General features: G+C 41.6%; 1 protein-coding gene across 2 annotated transcripts; it reads left to right on the top strand.

Annotated features, from left to right (window-relative positions):
* The first annotated feature begins 5,548 nt into the window (after positions 1–5,548).
* mpzl3 (myelin protein zero-like 3) lies at positions 5,549–18,803 on the top strand. 2 transcript variants are annotated; one of them, XM_079353291.1, is made up of 6 exons: positions 5,549–5,975; positions 8,836–9,002; positions 14,398–14,611; positions 16,272–16,428; positions 17,627–17,696; positions 17,935–18,803. In XM_079353291.1, the coding sequence occupies exons 1-6, from the start codon at positions 5,906–5,908 to the stop codon at positions 18,013–18,015; spliced, it is 759 nt and encodes a 252-aa protein (XP_079209417.1). In that variant the 5' UTR covers positions 5,549–5,905; the 3' UTR covers positions 18,016–18,803. The 2 variants fall into 2 exon arrangements, with proteins under 2 accessions (XP_079209417.1, XP_079209416.1); XM_079353290.1 differs by lacking the exon at positions 5,549–5,975 and adding an exon at positions 7,262–7,401.
* The last annotated feature ends 1,579 nt before the right edge of the window (positions 18,804–20,382 follow it).

The following is a 20,382-nucleotide window of genomic DNA, read 5'->3' as shown; positions in this document are numbered from 1 at the left end:
GACACGTGGTCTTACATAATTTAATCGCACACAGGTGATGTGATCAGACACTAGTTGACCCATGAAACAAATAATTACACAAAACTTGGCAAGATTTGACCCCATCCATTATGTAAGAGATAAAGCTCCGTTATCATTTATTATGCATCATTATCTTTAATGCACAACCTCCAGTGGTGTGTTTACAGCGTGTCTGCAGAGCTCCTTGTTTACCTGTTAGCATGACTGCAGTGCATCACTGTTTAATTTGTAACAAGTCAAATGTGCAAATACCCGTCTTTGTGACTGCACAATGGGCTTGCCTGATGGGATTGTTCATGACTGTGAATATGTTACTGTGTGTGTGTGTGTGTGTGTGTATTGATCAAAGTCCCTGTGGGTGTAGCTTCAGCTGCTGACTGACAGACCTAAATTGTGTGTTTGAGCGTGCGGTTTGGTTCAGAGAAGAGTTTACTCTCGCTAAAAAAGGAGTGAAGGGAGGACGGGAGGCGGGGCCTGTTTATTCAAGCTCAAAGATTAACAACAGCGGAGCCTCAATTTCATTCTGTTTAAATCCCCAGAGATGATTTTAATTACGCTCGCACAGCTTAGACGTGGCCCCAGAATAATACAACAAATTCAACAATGTGATTTGAGTGTGGAGATAACATGATCAGGGCTCGTTTGAGGCTTGCTGGGTTAATTTAAATGTTCAATGTTAGTTATGTAACATAAATTATCATTTTGTGGACTTAGTGTGATCAAACATCCCCCCCCCCCAAAGGGACGCCATCCTGAATAGACCAGAATGCAATGCAACACACTGAGCACTTTCTATTTTGAGTGAAGGACATGGCTGTTTTCTTGACTGTTACTATGCCATCATCGCTGGCATCTCTCCCTGCATCCAAACAAACAGAACCACATCTGCATGCAGCAAGTTTACGCCTGTTCTCCGGCGGGAGCCAAAAGGGGAATTTAGGAAAGAATGCTGAAGGAGAGGAAAAGAAAAAAAAGCAAATAAATCAAACATTTATTGCTACTGAGAAACCAGCTTTTGCACACAAAGCAGACACCACAGATGTTCCCTCATACCTCTGACTCTTCATGAACAAGTACTGTTCATGAAGAATTGTCCACCAAAGTCCAGACAGATGTTTTGATCTTTATTTAACTGTTTGTGCAGATCAGGTGAATCCAAGTCATGAGTCTGTATGACTCATGTTATCAGTCATTCACTCTTCATCCATTTTCTTTACCACTTTTCACGTTGGAGGTTGCGGGGGCTGGAGCCGATCCCGGCTGTCAATGGGCATGTGGCCGAGCTACGCCCTGGACTGTTGGCCAGTCAGTCACAACCAGCCACACTCACATTACGGCTCATTTTAGAGTCACCCATTAACCTAACCAGTTTGTGTTTGGACTGTGGGAGGAAGCCGGAGAGAAGCCACGGGGGACGGGGATTCAAACCAGGAACCTCCATTCACTCACACAATATGTTAATCATGCAGATTATTTTCATGAAGCCTGGATTTAAGTGTCTGTCAAAAAAAGAGAAAGGATTGGTTTCTGTCTTGCATCAGCTCTCTCTCTTTTTCCATCTGCATTCCACACCTTAGGATGGGCTGTACCTGCCGCAGATATGTGGTGACACTAAATTGCTTCACACACACTTACTCAGGCTTACACACACACACACACACACACACACACACACACACACACACACACACAACAAAAAAGAGAGGCTTGGCGTGACAGGTTGCTGTAAGAAAAAAACCCAATCACATCATTGGTATGTAGCGAAAGAAGGGAACGTCACACCGTGACTTATAGTGATGGCTGTAGTTCTCTACTTGTCCCCACACACACACACGCGCACACACGCACGCACGCACGCACGCACGCACGCACGCACGCACGCACGCACACGCACGCACGCACACAGAGCAACAAATACACACTCACAGTTACTCAGCTCACCCGAAAGACTGAGAGTCAGCTCTATTTGTCTGAGTGTTTAGTTCAGAGTTGGGCCTTTAATGATTCAGGTTGTCCGACTGATTTGTTGCAGCCCTGAGAAAACTTTCTCTCCGTATTGAATCTTTAACGTACATCGACTTTTTTTTTAATAATGTATCAGGTAACTTTTCACAGGTATTCAGTGCCCGAAAATGCATTTCAATGGATGAAAAGACCGAAAGACTCTCACGTTTTTGGCCGGTGGATAATGGTTACAACCATTTAAATCACCTTTATTAGTCCCCTCTCGCGTTGACAACCGCAGAACAGGCCTCTTGTTGAGTCAAGTCGCCGGGAAAAGTGGAAAGTTGGGGGAGATTTCAGACTGAAACTGAGATCACACTACTGTAGTTAGACAGAGAGCTCCTGTATTCACACGCACAATACACAACCCAGTGTCCTGGTGTGTGTGTATGTGTGTGTGTGTGTGTGTGTGTGTGTGAGAGAGAGTACCCAGGTAGGAGGCACAGGACTGACTCCTCCAGTAGAAGATAAGCAGACAAGCTATCAAACTGTTATATAGTTATTAGCACAATGCAATGAAAAGTTGTGATGCTCCCACGTAAGGCGAGTCCTGTAACTCGGCATCTATTTAAACCAAACAAAGCAATACCCCTCCTCCAGTGTGGGAACTGTTACATAATGGTGGTGAAACATACAATACATACGCTGTACTTCTGGGAGGATGCAGGGACACACGAGCGAGCAGCTCTCAGTGAAACTCGACGTCTTTATGAAGGAAAGCATCCACAGAGAACTGCGATGATTTTATCTTTTGCTGAAGTAAGCTGAGACGATTAAAACCTCTATTAAGAGACGGATGTCTGTACATGACTGTGCCTGCTTTGAAGAATGTGCTGGATATCTGTCAAAAGTAAGTTTTGCAAGTGAGTATGGTGAACGCTTAACTCAGAAAGTATACGTAGGATAAATGGACTTAATTTTGCATGCCGCTTTTGCACCGGAGATCACAACCTACACATTCACACGCTGAGGGTCAGAAGTGACTTATCACATTCATGCACCACCGACAAAGCAAAGAGAGCATATTGGGGTTGAGTGTCTCGCCCATGGACCCATCGGACATGTGGCTGCAGGAGCTAGGGATCGAACCCTCGACCTTCCCGAGTCTCTTCCAGAGAGACGCACGTGAGCACGCACACGAGCACGTCTGTAGAACATTCACTGACATTTCTGTAACTTTGAGTTCACGTTAACTGCTTTCATATTTAATGCATGAACTCCAGCTCCGACCATCCTGACGTCTGTATGAAGTAACATCCTGTGAAACCAAGCGATACAAGAACAGCTTTGTCACAGCAGCCGGCAGTGAGATGAACAAAAAACAGCACATTTTAGTATTTATTGATTATTTATTGATGCCTGCACATTTTATCTTGTTCCTAATAAAGGTTATTCCCTTTGCATTGAGCTCTGTTGTCATTTTATCATGTTTTGTCCTGTTGCTTGTATCAAAAAGGAGGCCGACTCTCAAACCTACCTAAAGACTAAAAATAAAGATTCCTTTCCTTTTCCCTCAAACTCAACAACTGTACGTTAAATCATTTAACGCTTTACAATCCCCCTTTTCATGGAAGAAAACGGGATTATTTGCTGTTATTTGTAACAACTCCAAATGACGCCTTGTTTTTGTAACGCACTGATTGTGATGATTACATATCTGGTGTTTTCTGTCGAGAGAGGCCCTGAGTGATAAAGGATGCTGCTCTTATTCGACATCCTCTGAAGTGTCATAAAAATGAAATGAGGTTACGCAACATGGATCCAGCAGGTCTGTTGTCACGGTGGAGGAAACGCTCCTGGCAGAGCAGATGGATGGGACTGACGATCCAGGCCCAATAAAGACATAAATACACTTCAGAAGGACTCTGGATCAACATGAAGGGGAGAGATAAAACATAACGCCGGAGCGAGGCTAGAAAAACAAATACCTTCTCTCATTAGAGACAATTACAACAGTCGAGACGGGAGATTGGGGACAGGGATAGTGGAGTAATGTGACTCGAAATAGAAGAGGAGTCCCACAAGAGCGTCCCTGCTTTTAAACAGAGGCTGGCTGGGGAGATAAGGGACGAGCTGGGCCTCGGGCCTCCAGGGTCATATGAGGGGACGGGGATGTGCAAAGAGAATACAATCTTAGCTTAAAGGCTACTTAAGAGATGTGTGGGCATGAGTCTATATGCTTATGATAAAAATCATTTACTTGTATGACTCACATTATCTTCAGCAGAAGATTCTAAAGGCAGGTTTTTCATGGACTGCACAGCAAGAGAGAAACTGGGAAAATATCATGAATAGGGCTTACTGTAACGTGCAAAGATATGAGGACGCCATTTGACCCTTTATGGCGTAGCGGATACCTCAGCGTGATAACGAGAAGGACGCCTGTCTCTGTGCATCGAGCTCAAACTCGCTGTGTCATCTGAGAATTTAATAATGAAGCTCTCTGGGTGGATTGCATTCACGTACATTCTTTCACATTGCACATTTATGCACATTTGATGCAATCATAAAATATTTAGTAACGGCAACTGGAGGAAATGTTATATGCATCTATGTTATCGCAACCGGCTCACCTTACCAGGTACTCTTCCCTGAACCATCTCTCCAAACAGGACGTGTTCAGTGGCTTATGCAGCCCTGATATTTTTAAAGTTTGTGCTCATGTGCCTCCTCGTTCCTCTCTTCCCAGGGTAAGTTCAGTCAGGATCACTTGTTTGGCACCTTTAGATTAGAGGACTACGACGGGGTCTGAGTTTGGTGAGGGTTATCTCCTCGGGGAATTTGAGCAGCTTCTAAAGGTCAGCCCACATCTCCTGCCGTTCCCAGGACCCCTTTAGTCCTTAACTCTGCTGTTGTTGGACTTTCCCCTGACCTCTGAGAGTGGATAAAACTAGGACAATTAGTAAGTCGTGTTGGCCTTTTTTCGGGCCTGCTCCAATGTTTCAGAATCTGGTCAGGACGCCATCTTAATTTCCCATCCGTTAATATTGATCCCATCCATCTCTATAGGTCATCCTACAATCACACACATGTTCTGTGATCTTGATCTTGTCTGTGGTCGGCCTGTGCTGTTCACCGCTCATTGTCTTTGCTCTTCATCATCTGCATCTGACTGTCTGTCAGTTTGCCAGTCTGATAACATGACATAAAAGTATTCTGCATGATCAATAAATGTACATACATTTAGTAATCCATGTTACTTTGATTCTCTGTATGTCAGCCTTTTAGGTATTGTTTGTCTTCTATGGATTTTGTAGTTGTGTATTTAGTTCTGTGTAAAAGGGTTTTTCTTTTGCATTTTTCAAAATGTGAATTTGCCTCGAGCTTTGAAGTGTTTTGCACTTTGTAAGTTTGTCTGGCACTTTCAAGCCACCATACATTTGTTAAGGACTCGGGTGTTGTAAAAATAAAGATTAATTGATGTTTTGGTTGTAAATAAAAAACCGAATCCAGACTCAGTGAAATTGGTTTTAAAATTGTCATCCACTAGGTGTGACCTGTGGTGTGTTGTTGTTTTTTTTTTCAGATAAAACTCGCAGGTGACTCAGCTGTTAGATATGTGAGAGAGGTGCATATCTTCAGTTTGATCTTTTACTTTGTAATTGTTTAATTCTTTCCTCTGGGTGTTTCACTTCCAGCCTTAATTCAGCCATAACGTTAAAAAAGTCTCTTATTGTTAAACTCCCAGTGTTCCCAGCAGCTCCACTTCCTGATACACCTGTTTGTCAGGTAGTATCTGTACCCACAGTCCGCAGCTGCGACGGAGAAACTGAGTCATGAAAAAACAGACTATGGACGGAATCGTACCAGGGCTCTGACGCAACTTGGACCCTTTTTGTTTTGTCGAGGTTTGAGTGAAGCCGTTTTCTCGTCTTTGAAAATGCGTCGACGGTGCCAAAGGATCCCGGCTGTGGAGGTGCTTTGGCTGCTGTGTTCGGTCGTCTTTTTAGGTGAGTAAACGGGGCCCAGCTGCTGTTTGAACAGAGAGGAGCCTGGTCCTGTCAGCCTGCTGCTTGTTGTAGTCCCGGTAAAGAAGCCGGGGCTCGTTTATTGTATCATTAATCGTCGAAATGCGACGCGTCCAAACATTTTCCTGTCGAGTGAACTGACGCGTCTTTAAACTGTGCGCATGTAAACACCCCAGGTGACAGAAACACGAGCTGTGGTCACACTGCCACCTTTTTATTTTCAGCCTGAAAGTGTCTCTCTGCTAGTGGAACACGGAAAACACTTCGTGTTTCAGCTACAGTGAACAGGAGGAAGAAAATACTGATAATGGGAACACAAACAAAGTACGGAAGTTAAAGTGAACTCAGCCTCAGGTGTGTTTTCACTCAGTGCAGATTAACTTGATGTGTGTGTACAGGCCTCACAGGGGCCTCTAACGGTGACAGTCTTGAAGGGTTTGTGACTCCTGGTTTAAGTGCATGTGTATAGAAGTGTGTTTCTCTGATCTGTGGCCAGATGTTTGGTTTCTCTCTTCAAGTCTTTGACCTGTTATTGAGGGGAGGGAAACGAGAGATGCATGCTGGAATGACTGCTGTGTTTTTAATCTGGTCTCTGGGGCAGAACACAGGCAGCATGGGAATGTTGGAGCACATTAGTATCATTATGGTTTTCCTTACACTATTTTAAGTTTGAGCACAGTGGCCTTAAAAAAGTTTTTTTTTTTTTTTTATTTCACCCAGGGCCAGAAGAGTTTAGAGAGAGATCCATGAAGATATTAAATAGTCTTTCATCAGACTTTTATCCAGACATCTTGTTGGGAAATAAGAGATACGACCGATGTTGAGCTGCCAATTTCGCTCCCGCCACTAATTTCCACATTGACGCTATCATGTCTTCAAGTTCAAGAAGGGATCGTCTTTCGGGGGTCCTCTGTGTGATCCCTGCTTTTATGTACAGATAGCTTTGTTCATGTTGTCGACTTGCTCGCCCCAAGGTCTTTCCAGATGAATCGGCCTGATCGCAGGATATCTCCGTCACTCCTTTGTGCGTCCTTATCCTGATTTTCGGGGTCTTAGATTATGTACCAACTGGGTGTTTTTTTTCTCTCCTCTTAGCTTCATCCTTTGTAAAAGAAATCACGTGATTGAAATGACCGTTGGCTCAGAGGAGGAAAGATGGAGCGACATGTTTCTACATAAACTTGATAAACACACTGACCTGTTTGTATATGAGGCCTCAGCGTTAAAGAGTGTGTGGATGAGGGTGACTGAGCGTCGTGCTGCTGTGTCTGATCATTATCACATGGAGTGATGCTAATATCACTGAAGTTTAGTAAAGCGAGCCGGTGCTTTTGTTTTGCATCAGACAACACAAAAGCTGACGCTCTCACCCTTCACGTTGCGTCTCTGACGTTGTGTGTCCTCCCATGTGAGTATTGCACATGGACACATCACAACAATGCGACGGTTAGATCTCGTGTCGCCACCGTGTTAAACATCACAAAGCGCTTTATAACTTCTGCAGTTTGTGGAAGATGAATTAAATCCTCTCCATAACAGTTTGTGGGTCGACTTCAGACTGATTGGTTTTCGTCTCACAGCAGTTTAGCCATCCAGCTTCTTTTTCCGTAAAGCCAGTTTCTGTTTGGATAATAAACGAGGAGATTTGAGTCTCAGCCTTGTTGTCTGTGTCTGACGAGCAGCATGACACCCTATGATGGAGGACGAGTACAGAGGGGACATCTGCTCATGCAGATATCAGACTACTATAAAAGAAGATGGAGGCATATTTAGGTGATTGGTGTCCCGACTTCTAAATACAAACCTTTTGAATTTTGGTTTCACTTTTCGTCTTCAACTAAACTGTTTAAGTCAAAACTTCCAAATGGTATTGATAAAAACTTTGCTCACTTGTAACAAATAACCACCTGTGAACGTCCAGTCCAGATTTGGCGACATCCTGATCTCGTTATGTCAACTTTAAGGGCCCAAGTTCCTCTACTACCTCTACCCAGCACAGTTTAGCAGATGGCTGTTCCGTCATGAGCCCGGGTCTGCTGAAGATTTCTGCCTCTTAAAAGGAAGTTTGTTCTTGCCACGCTATGACGGATTAAGCTGGGCTCTTGTAATATAGCCATCAGTAAGGTCCTCTACCTGCTTTTTGTAAACATAACAATGAGCATGGTCTTGTTACCTGCTCTTTTGTTAATGTTAACAGACAAACAGTAAGGTCCTTTACCTGCTTTTGTAAAGTGTCTTGAGATAACGCCTGTTATGAATTGACGCTATATAAATAAAGATTGATTGATTGATTGATTGATGCTAATAGAGATGAATTAGACGCTCAGCTGTTGTTTGATTATTTCAGACGTGTCGGGGGAAGTGCATCCCTCATGTGTTTCGCCTCTGAGACTGTTTTTCATGCATTCAGCCAAAGCCACATTCATACAGTTCAAACTCTTTGGTCAATACATCTCAGACCTCAGAGAGGAACCACAACAACAGATATGTGTTTATAGAGTAGCGTTCATTCGGTTGAGGATTTAGTCCTGGACCTGCTGTCGGGGTCTCAGTGTTCAGATAGACAGATGTGGAGCACACCTGTCAAATACAACGAGACAGGCTGGAGAGAAACTTCTCAGTGTGCGTCTGTGCTCTGCTGCTACTTTAAAGCTAACACAATGTTTTATAGATGCTTCAGGTTGTTGTTTTGTTTCGCTTACAGTACATGTTTAAAATGTCAGTCACAACCAGAACCTTGTTTTTTCTGCCTCTCCTGCATTTTAAACCTCTTCATGTTCTATTCTCCTTTTCTCATTTGTTCACCGCTGTCCTCTGTGTCTTCTGTCCATGTCTCCTGCAGCTCCGTCCTCAGTCTCCTCCATCTCAGTGACGACCCCCCCAGAGCTGCATGCATCCAGAGGGGACACCGTCACCTTGTCCTGCACTTTCACTTCAACCAGTCGGCCCACCAGTAAGATGACAGTGGACTGGTCTTACAGGCCCCAGAGTGGAGGGCCGCCACAAGCAGTGAGTTGATATTTTTAAGAAAAGGTTGAAACTACCTAATGGGAAAAGTGTTTTCATCGTCACTGCTGCAGAATCAGTTTCATTCTTGTAATTTCTTAAACAGGAGGTGTCAGAAACTGCTTGCAGCCTGTTTCTTTTCTTGGCACACTGCAACCGGTACTGACTAAATACTGGACCTGAAGGGGTCACCCTGTTCTCTTGGTGACGTCAGTTAACTTTTTATTTCTTACTTGGTTTTCTTTTCAGTTTCATTTATTCTTAAACACTTTTAAAGGCTTACAGTTTGAACAGTATGAACACACACACACACACACACACACACACACACACACAGGTGACTGCTCAGTGAAGCAGCTCTTCTCTGAGTCAGTAGTTAGGTGTGATTTTAGATGCCAGCATTTAAGTGAGTCAGCACATCGGCTGCTGACATCGGTTCATGCCACATCATTCGCCGATGTCTGTCAGCAGGGTGTCGATATCAGATGGTACGAATGGTGATGTCAGTTCGATCTCAGTTTGTGCATGTTAATGATGAGTCCTCCAAACACACCAAAGTTAGCCGTGATGTTCCCTGATATTTATGTCGCCTACGGATCGTGTCTTGTACCCACATCCTCTTTGTCTGATCTGGTAAAAACAATCTCAAATATAAAACATGCTGCAAAAAGAAACAGTCTGCCATACAGCGCCCGTTGTCTACAGACTGTTGTCATGGAGACAGGACGGACATGATGCAGAGCTTTTCTTCGTACTTCATGCAAACTCTCCAAAGCGTGCTCGTCTCTGTCTCGCCTGTGAGATGTGTGTATATATATATATATATATATATATATATATATATATATATATATATATATATAAATAACCTCCTTTGCTTCTTTGAATATGTGGTCGGCTTATTTGCATGGCAGCTTACCTCATCAATATTGTTTTGAATCTACATTTAAACCTGCAGCATGAAGTTTAGTATGTTCATAAAACCAGAAGGTTTCACGTGGCAGCATCACGCTTCAGATATTTTTTTTATTCACTTTTTTTTCCCCCTTCTCACATTTCAGCCGCGCTTGTGTGTCTTTCAGAGATCTCCCCAGGAAACCCCAGCTGGTCAGTTACCATAATACCCCTTCCTATGTTGTGGATTAGGTGGTCTTGTTCAAAATGCATTCAGATGTCTCTCTCCCACCCATAGCTGCACTCAGTCCTCTAACCCTGCACGCTCCGGGTCCAGTTTCAGTGACCAATCCACTAAAAGTCCACCACATAATTTAAGCAGTTCCATTTGTACCATTTGTTTGAAGATAGCCTTCCAGTGTGGTTCTATGTAATTGCATTTGGACCTTGGGAATCCATAGTGTGGTAGCTGCAATCCTATATGCAATCATTTCCTATAGGAGCACTCAGAGTTAAGTGGAGGCTAATGTTTTGTGGCTCCGCTGATATGGAGTGCTGTTGGTTTAGTCATTAAGATGCAATTGTCGACTTTTTAAAGTGTGCAGGGGGAGGAGGAGAACTTCCTGGGAGGGAGTTACACAGTTTGCATGTGTTGTTCTGTTAGCATAAAGTGTGTTACTACCTCACAAAGCTTGCAGGTATTTGTAGGTGTGTCAACCTTGTTACCTGAAGACAAGCCACGCCCAGCCTAACTTTTTGTTCTCTTCACGACGGATACATTAAGTAAAGCACTTTCCTGATTTGGTCTACAGATGGAACTAAGTCTTGAATTTTTCATATTTAATTCTAAGCCTTCGTTTACTTTCCTTCTACTTTAATTAACATTTTGGCTGCTTTGTCGGTCTGTGTGTCCCTGGCTGTATATCACGGTGGGACAGACCATGAATAAGCATGTGAAAAGCTCCATCAGAAAATATCATTTTGCAGCCAAAGCTTTAGTGTCAGTCTGAAGTGCCGCAGTGCTTCAGTGGCTTGCATAATTACCTCTCTCCTGATGAGAATTAATTTTGCAGATTGGAGACGAGAAGCTGGATGTTCAATCAAATATCAGTGGGAGCTGGTGGTAATTGGAGGATTTGGCAATTGAATTTTAGCTGAATAATGCTAAAAATAAATCTATCATTATGATCTCTGCGCTGACTTTTTTTTTTTTTCCCCCGTTTGTCGAGTCACTGGAAGCTTTTGTCCAAATGATCAAATAGATTTATGGAGTACGTGGCCCCATTTCAAAGCAATCCTTCTCTGTTGTGTCGAAGCGTTTTGTTTTTTTTCTCCACGAGTTTAAAGGGTTCATTGGCTGTAAGGTTCGTTTCCAGACCCAGCAGACTCTTACGCAGCCACTGACTTTTAGCGGCTGTCGAGTCCTCAAATGATCAGCCATTGGATGAATAACAGTGCAGAGGGAGATAACCCGGTTTGTCTCTGCCGGACCTGCAGTCAGTCTCATAAACAGGCAGCTGATAGACACAGGGTTGCACCGCCATAAAAATGAATCAGTGTCTGTGTTTGTGCATGTGATTCAAGGCCGTAGATTTACCCATGTTGACACGTTGTAGTGTGTAAACCTAGAAAGAAGCTCACCTCTCTTGACTCAAGGCAGACATGGTTTTTTTATTTCTGTCCACCTTTCATTGAAGTGAGGGAACATTTTGACCCGTCCACAGTGAGGCGATCACATCTGATTATTAGATTAACACCTTCTCAATGAATGTCTCGATGTTTTCTCCACTTATAGTTTCATGTTTGGGAACTTTTTTTTGATTAACTGCATGTGAAGGTGCATCACTTTTACAGCTTTAAAAAAAAAAAAAAGGTTGCAAAGGAAGTAAACGAGTCCTCTGTGCTGCATGTAGTGCTGTGGCTCAGAGTCAGTCTCCCCCTGCTGCGTCAGTGGTGTTTGGATGTGTATGAATGGAGTTAGTTAACTGTTGGACACTTAACATGCAGCAGCCTCTACCAATGTTACATGAATGGATGAATGTGTCATGCAGAGTCCATTTAATGTTTACCTTTACTGAGGAATAATCTGTTAACACTTCCTGCAAAGAGCAATGTATATTGTTGTATCTGTATATTGTTACTTAAGCGCTGTGCTGATGGCGGTCCCTGAACAGGGCTTCAACGAAGTCCCGCCATTGTACTCTCACATCAGTAATGATGAATTATTGGTTAACAGTATGTGAATTGAATACAGCAGGACCTTCAAAAACACAGTTCTGAACCATAGAATATGTTATTGGATGAAGCCATCTGTTCCTGCAGGGGGCGCTGGAGGGGGACATCATCAGCAGCTGCTGCAACGCTGGAAATCTTGTCTCAGCTGTGAGTCAACCTAACGACAGGCTGAGAGCTGGAGCTGAGGCGGCTTTATATCGTATTGATGAACTGTTGCATCACGCCCTTCCGGTTCGCCTGGAGCCAACCTCAAGTGGACACTCGGTGTACTGCAGGATTTTGCAGTTCAGCATTGGCTTCATTTTTCAATAAGGGAGGTTGTCGCTTGCTCTGTCCTGACATCCCCAATGTTACACCCCCTTGACCTCAGAAGGCAGATCAGAGTTGTAATGACTTTATTCCTTATCTGAGCGTTACTCGGTGCACGAGAGGAGTAACAGAGGAAATGCCCTGAGTAATACTGCCTTACCCGGTGCTACCACTGGTTCTGAATGTGGACAAACATCATAGATCCTTCATCAGGAGGTTCTGAAGGAGCTGTTTTTTCTTCACTTCAGGAGCTGCTGTCATGTCGTCCGTGTGATCGGCCCTTCAGGTCTTGAAAGCTGCATGAAAAGCCTTACATCAAAAACATCTGTGATGTTTTTAGCAGAAATCAATATCTCTCTTCTGCACAGCTGTGAGGCCACCAGCTCTGATCTTATCTCACAACTCATCTGAAAGCCTCTTGATGTCTTAATGTTCCTTTTCCGACTCGAGCAGCTCAGACTCTTCAGAACACGATGCCGTTTGGAAGAGTCTGGACAGAGCTGGATGGCAACATTGCCTTTTTCTGGTTCGATTTTATTTCATGTGTGAGTTTCTTTTCAGATCTAGAAAATGTTTGTTCTCTCGTCCTGTTTAGATTGATGTTTCAAGCTGTGATATTTAATGTGTCTCCTTCGATCTGAATGTGTGTGTGTGTGACCTGAAGAAGGCGGAGCTTGGTTTAAAAAGGCCTTCTTCTGTCCCATTTCTTTTATTAATTTAAAGAGTTTTTAACTGGTTATAAAACAGACTGGGACTTATAGTGATGTATTCAGTGCTGCTGCTGCCGGGTTAGTTTCAGATGGTTAGTTTGTCTTTATTTACGTTTTCCACAACAAAGATGACTGACATGTTTGACTGCTAAAAGAAAGTAGGCTGAGATAGTCTGCCAGAAAGAAACTCCTCATGCTGTACAGGACAACATGGACAAGAGATTTTAGTTTCTAACTTTGTCCACAGGGGGGCGTCAAAATCAACTGTGAAGGAATTTACTCACGGTAGCTTTAAAATAAGTCTATTGATAAGTCAAAAAAAGATTTAAAAAAAAAAAAGTTCTACAAAAGGTCGTAAAAGAATTCTGTCTTAAACATTTCAAAAAGTAAAAGCAAATAATGCTCTTTGCCTCCGAATTTCATCCATTTGTCTCCAATTTTTGAGCCACTCACGACTAACCAGAGTGTCAGGAAATGTGTTTAAACCAAAACTCTACAATCAGGGTTTACACTGCTATGGAAAACAAACTTAAAATGTCTGTATTTCTTCCCCCCCGTCCCCTCCTACACACAAAACAAACTTGTCCTCTGGATGTCATGTTTTGGAGAGTGGGAGGAAGGAGGCTGTTATTGAACAAACTTATGTTATAAGTCTTCAACTAAACGATCAAAAAAAAAACCACCCCGAGTTGTCGTCGAGCGGCTGTGTGGATTTCTTTGCCTGGTGTAAAATGAGATCTGGGTTCAGATCGTCTGAACAGAAAGCCCTCTTAATCTGCCTAACATGTCCCACTACCATCTGTCCCAGCACCTGTGGATTCACTCTCTTCTCCTCAGAAGATGATCTACTAGGTTTAGACTTTTAGACTTCACTGTTTTGAAAAAAAAATCTACCATTGTGTTACTGTACGGTTTCACATGTTGTTTTTCTGGTATTGACATTTTGGGCTGTCCCAGCAGTGTTGCACAATTAAAAACTTTCTCTCTTAATCTGGCGATTTTCCATATCCTCTTTGTTGTTTTTTTTTGTTGTTGTCAAAACCGACGTAGCCTGCCACAAATATCTGACCATGTCTGACATTTGAAAATCACAAAAGTCACATTCTGTGGGAGGCTTCAGACACTTAGATTAGACATGCAGCATAGATAATTACCTTCCGTTTCCTTTCTTCGTCTCTAAACTGTTTTCACCTTCACCTGTTTGATATTCTTAATGGTTAACATTTTTCTCTTTTCTTGTCTCCCTCCAGTTTTTCCACTTCTCCTCACGCTCGTTCCCTCCGCTCGAGGGTCAGTTTATGGGTCGTGTCAGATGGCAGGGAAGCCCGGCTCGCGGAGAAGCCTCCATCTCTCTGATCAACGCCACGTTGAAAGACAACGGGACGTACACGTGCTCAGTCAGGAACCCTCCGGATGTCCACGGCTCGCCCAATTCACACACTGTACTCAGTGTCACACCAAAGGGTAAGACTCTATTAACCAGCTTCCATTGTAGCAGCACACAAACTTACTTAAAAGAGATGTATTATTCTCACTTTCACCATTACTGGGTCGATCTTGGACGCCTGTTGAGCAGCGTTGCGTGATGCGTAGCTCCAAAGCCTTTATTTATCTGATACTGGCATCTGTCACAAAGTGTGAGGTACCTCATTTAACACACTGATCTAAATGTGTTTATTTTACCTTAAAAGCACCAATGATGACAGAGATTGTGAAGCTGCTTCGATGCTGTCCTTATTTGATTACGGAGCTGGTCGCAGCAGCTCAGGAGAAGCGGGATGACTCTGTGCTGCTGATGTCACAGTTTGGCTCTGTAGCCACCGTTCAAGACAAAAAAAGACACTTAACCAGGCAGCGGCCAATTTCAGTATTGAAGCTTCTTTCCTGTAGATGGGAAAATGTGTGAGTCAGAAGCTGCTCATTGATTTTCAGGCTCTAACACTCGTCTTCTGGTAAAAGTCCTGACAGTTTGACTCAGCGTCAGATTTAACCTTCCAAACCTTCCACACAGTTTGTAAAGACATTTTCAACCAATAAAATCTAAACTTCTGTAAATTTAGGAAGAAATTCTCTACAGGCACATTCAGGCACATCACTTTTTTTTCTGTTTGAAGTAAAGCAGGTAAAAATAAATCCAAATGTCACACATTCTGAGTGCAGTCGGATGTCGGCTGCTTTCTCTTTTCATAGGCAGTGGATGGCTTTCATGCTCGTTTTGATCATTTCATTTGTAACTTTTCTTCGCAGTGCAACAAACACATGATAGACATGAAACACCCTGCTCTGTTTATGCAAAATAACAGACAGAGAGACGAGGAAAACAGCCCTGAAAAAACAGTCTGAAGCTGCTTGAAGTGGCAAAAACTCTGAACATTTAGGTTTGTCCTGTAACCCTCCTTGTATATGTCAGATGATTCCTCATGTGACATATACAAGTCATTTATTGCATATAGATGTGAACCAAAAACGTATGTAGTGGCTCGAATGACCAAGAAATATCTAATGGAAATGGCTATCCTAAAATGCACAGTATATAATTTCCACCACCAGGGGGCTCTCGATCACAGCAGTAACACTAGATGACCCTGAGGCCAGCGGGGAATCATGGGAGTTCTCTCTGCAGGGTGCAGCAGCACATACAGCAACAGTATGACAGTCAGTAGAAGTTCCCGCTCCCTTATGTAACTTTGACTGAACATCTGGTGTTTCCGTGGCAACACTAAACAAACAGAAAAAAACTTAAGAAAAAAGATCCTGGCGGCTTACACGTCACATTTGAAGGACTTTCTCCTTCTTGCAATCGATCCTGTTCAATTCTCAGGAAAAACTTTCAGGTGCACAAGTTTAATTCAGCTTCAATTTAAGATTTGATTTTGTATAATTATACATATTTTAAAGACTTTGCATGCAACCGATTATTATCTGACAAGGGAAAACAAAAGTTTTGTTTTTTTTATTAATTCTCATTAATCCATGGGATGTCAAGGAGTGACGAGCTTGAAAATGTCTGACAGCATGCAGCACCTCAGTCTTTTAGGAGCGCCATGACATCATCCGAGTGTGCGGTCATAAACAGCCTGCTTATATGTATGTGTCCAATGACCTCACATCCTCCTTCTCGCAGCGCCCAGCGTTCGCTTCTCCGATGTTGCTGTCCTGCTGGCTTTCATCCTCCTCCCCTCGGCCATCATCACCCTCTTTCTGATTGGACGGATGCTCTGCCCCAAGAAACAGCGTAACCAATCAAAGGGCTACAGATCGCCCATAGAGGTCACAGAGGGGTGAGTAGATTTATTTAACCAATCACTGCTGTGGGTCTCCTGGGGGTAAGGATAGTCACTGATGGCTATAAATAATCTTCTCCACTGCTAATCAGAGGGAGGTTAAACCTGAATTTAGAGTTAGAGGTTTGCTTGTTGTAAAGAGGTGCGATGGTTTCTTTTCAGTACAGAGCCGAGCACACAAACTGAGCAGATCTACAGGCTGCTTTATAGTGTTGCAGCGTCGCTCCCCGTGGTGTGAGTCACACTGGGGCTGGTATTTGTGCTCGTGACTGATGTAAAACAAGCCAGTGGCCCCTCTGGTATACATGTTTAACAGCTTTCATAAAGTACATGGACAGAAATATCAAATGAGCTCCAGCTCCAGTTCAGGCCCATTGATTTAGTCTTTTAATTATTCACAACAGTCCGTTCATCATTGTTTGTTTAGAGCACACTGTGGCTGCATTATTTATGTCATTAGCTCTTGTTTATTTCATACGTTCTTCTACTTTGTCAATCACATTACAAATGTGCATCTCTTATTATTATTATTATTTTTTTTTTTTTTTTGTCATACCACTTTTTGTTCCTAAGTTGGGATTTCCAAAACAACAATAAGAGTGCTCTGTTGACTGGAGATGGAAGTCAAGTCTTTTTTAAACAGGACGTGTTTTACAGTTAATCTCGTCTCATTATAAGAAACCGCAATATCGGCTGATATTAGCATATCACGTGACCATCGGTATCGGTTAATTTTGTCCCCATTAGAGCCTTTAATATAACTATATATGTATACACTCATCGGCCACTTAATTAGGTACAGCTTTATATGTATATGTGTGTATGTATGTATGTTTTTATCGACACATACTTCCTTAAAAAAAATTTCATTCAAACGGACATTAAAAAGTGAATGTTTATTGAAAATGGATTCAGTACAAACAAACATCAAGAGAAGGTAACATCCATCCATCAACCTACACCAACAAAAAAATTAAACATACATTTATTAAACATTTTTTACATACATACCCGATCTCTTCATTTCTTCTCTGAAATCCTTTCAGGCCATTCGAATGTAGTTTTGCTTTCATTCAGAGTACCAAAGATGTCCCTTAGCCTCGTGAGCTTTTGTTCCTTGGGTCTGTTCAGGTTAGCAGTGAGCGTGATTATTGTTGAGACAAACTCTCTAAACTGTCCTCTCTGTTTCCACCAGGGAGGAGTACGACATCCACCCACCACTGGGCAAAGCTAAGAAGACCAGCTGTTGTGAACTATATCTCATGGTACAGCACAGAACATTTTATGACATCAGACTCTCCACCAACCCATGAATAACTAAATGAGACATGTCTGCTGGATCTGTTTCATGTTTAGTCGTACACGCGCTCTTTGGCTGACAGCAGAAATTGAGGGTTGATAAAATATTGATTTTTCAAAGGAAGTTGTTTTGTGTCTGGATCTATTTGAGTGTGTCTGTGTCTGTAGCACCTTCTGACTGTCTGGTTTTTCTGGTCTGTTCAGGATTCAGAGGATGAAGATGGTTATTACGACCTCAAAAAAGGCCCCCCTCTGGACGAAGGCTACGCTGAGTCTCAGTGTTAGAGAACCCTGCTAATTGGAAGATGCGACTGCAGCGTCAAGACCGACTGTACTGGAGCTCTAAATATGGGAGGTATTGGCTTTAAAGGATTCTGGATTCACGTCTAATTACCAGAGTCGACCAACCACTTTGGAAAAATGTGCACGTTTGTCTTGAGACATTCAGAAATATGCATCTCACACTTTGTATTTATACTTTAAAATATGTCAATAAATTGATTTACCTTTTGTGTACGAACTCATAAAATTCCCGAGTCTTCCTTGTAGTCAGCCCACTGTTTTTTTTCGGAGCAGTGCATTGTGAGGAAGTAGAGGTCTACACCCCACATTACAGACCTTTATGAGATATGATCTGATTATTCGGTCTGTACAGGAAAAGCAGACGGTTATATTTAGTTTGACCCTGAACATGCTAACACAATCCCACAGAGGAGTGCGACCTGTGTATATTTATGTCTGGATGAGTTATGTGTCACTTTCTTTATTGTGAAGGAGATACATTTGTGTGTCTAATTTATTGTCACATGAGCGGCTGTATGACTTTTGGTTGATGTCTTTGTTGCAATATTTCTTATTATTTGGACAAAAAAAATCATTTCTTTGATTTTGGACATTAACTTTGCCAACCAAGTACTGTTTATGTAAGATGTTTTATGTATTTTCTACATGTTTCAGTGTCTTTACATTACCGTACGATGTTGTTATAACAATATTAGAAGTAAATGTGTGTCACATTATTACTTTGTAACTTTTATTTTAAATTTGAAATAAAAGTTTTGGTTTTGGCTGCAGGGCTTTGTTTTTTTCTTTTGGCCTTGTGATGGGCTGATCTTGACTTTATAATAAGATTCTTCCACATATTAGCGAAAAGATGCTTTGTTAATTTAATGGAGACAAATTGTTGCTAAAGCTGATCACACACAGCCTAAGTTTCCTGTCCTCTGTCCTCATCTCTTTGTTTGGTCTGTTCATTATTTTTTTTAAACCCTAAGGACACACTGGAGGAGTCTGGGAGCTTCACTCACAATTGTAGGCACCATCTGTGTTGTCTATGCAGTTGAGGGACTGGAGAGTCATCAGAAGATTTAATAAAAAATAAGTGGACAATGAAATGGTACATACATACAGTACATGTGTATGTCACATACATGTATACATGCATATATACATATGTACATGAATACATAGAGGCCTATTTACATGTGTATATGCATACATGCATACATATATTCACGTATAACGATAACGCCTGTTATGATTTGACGCTATACAAAAAAAGATTGATGATTGATTGATTGACGTATATACGTACAATTATATATACATGCAAAGATACATGGTGGTACATTTGTGCAAACAAGCATAGATACATGCATCGGTACATATATGCATATATAGATACATAAATGCGTGCATATAAACGTCTGTTAATACATACAGAGATATAAATATATACATGCACATTCATATATACATGTGCAAGCATATATACACATCTGTATGCATCTGTGCTTACATTCATACAGATGAGCATATATACATATATAAAGGCATGCATACACATTTACATGTATATAAACATGCACATATATACATATACACATACACATGCAACTATACATTTATACATGCATGCATAAATATGTTCTTAAATCAGAGATACATGCACACACATACATATACATACATTCATACATACACATAAACATACAAACGCATACATTCATATATGTTTTTATCTATTCATAAAAGCGTATTCACATACATCTCTATAAATTCAAAGATATAGATGTTGTTACATATAGAGAAACATGCTTAAATATATACATATGTACATACATGAATATATATACATATACATACATATCCATGTCGAAAAAAGTAAAAAAACGACATACATACCTATGTCGAAAAAACCAACATACATACCTATGTCGAAAAAAGTGAAAAAAAACACATACATACCTATGTTGAAAAAAGTGAAAAAAACGACATACATACCTATATCGAAAAAAGTGAAAAAAACACATACATACCTATGTTGAAAAAAGTGAAAAAAACACATACATACCTATATCGAAAAAAGTGAAAAAAAACGACATACATACCCATGTAGAAAAAAATTGAAAAAATGACATACATACCTATGTCAAAAAAAGTGAAAAAAATGACATACATACCCATGTCGAAAAAAGTGAAAAAAAACACATACATACCTATGTCGAAAAAAGTGAAAAAAACGACATACATACCCATGTAGAAAAAAATTGAAAAAATGACATACATACCAATGTCGAAAAACTGAAAAAAATGACATACATACCCATGTCAAAAACAGTTAAAAAACAACATACCTATGTCGAAAAAGTT

The sequence above is a fragment of the Symphodus melops genome, assembly GCF_947650265.1.
Source record: "Symphodus melops genome assembly, chromosome: 10".
In the NCBI taxonomy this organism is placed as follows: Eukaryota; Metazoa; Chordata; class Actinopteri; order Labriformes; family Labridae; genus Symphodus; species Symphodus melops.
Note: the sequence above shows the minus strand (reverse complement) of the source record. Positions and strands in the feature narration are given on the sequence as shown.

Coding starts and splice junctions, on each gene's coding strand:
- mpzl3 (XM_079353290.1), top strand. CDS start 7,284: ATGCTAATATCACTGAAGTTTAGTAAAGCGAGCCGGTGCTTTTGTTTT. Junction 16,429..17,626: donor CCCATAGAGGTCACAGAGGG/GTGAGTAGATTT, acceptor TGTTTCCACCAG/GGAGGAGTACGACATCCACC. Junction 17,697..17,934: donor GTTGTGAACTATATCTCATG/GTACAGCACAGA, acceptor TGGTCTGTTCAG/GATTCAGAGGATGAAGATGG.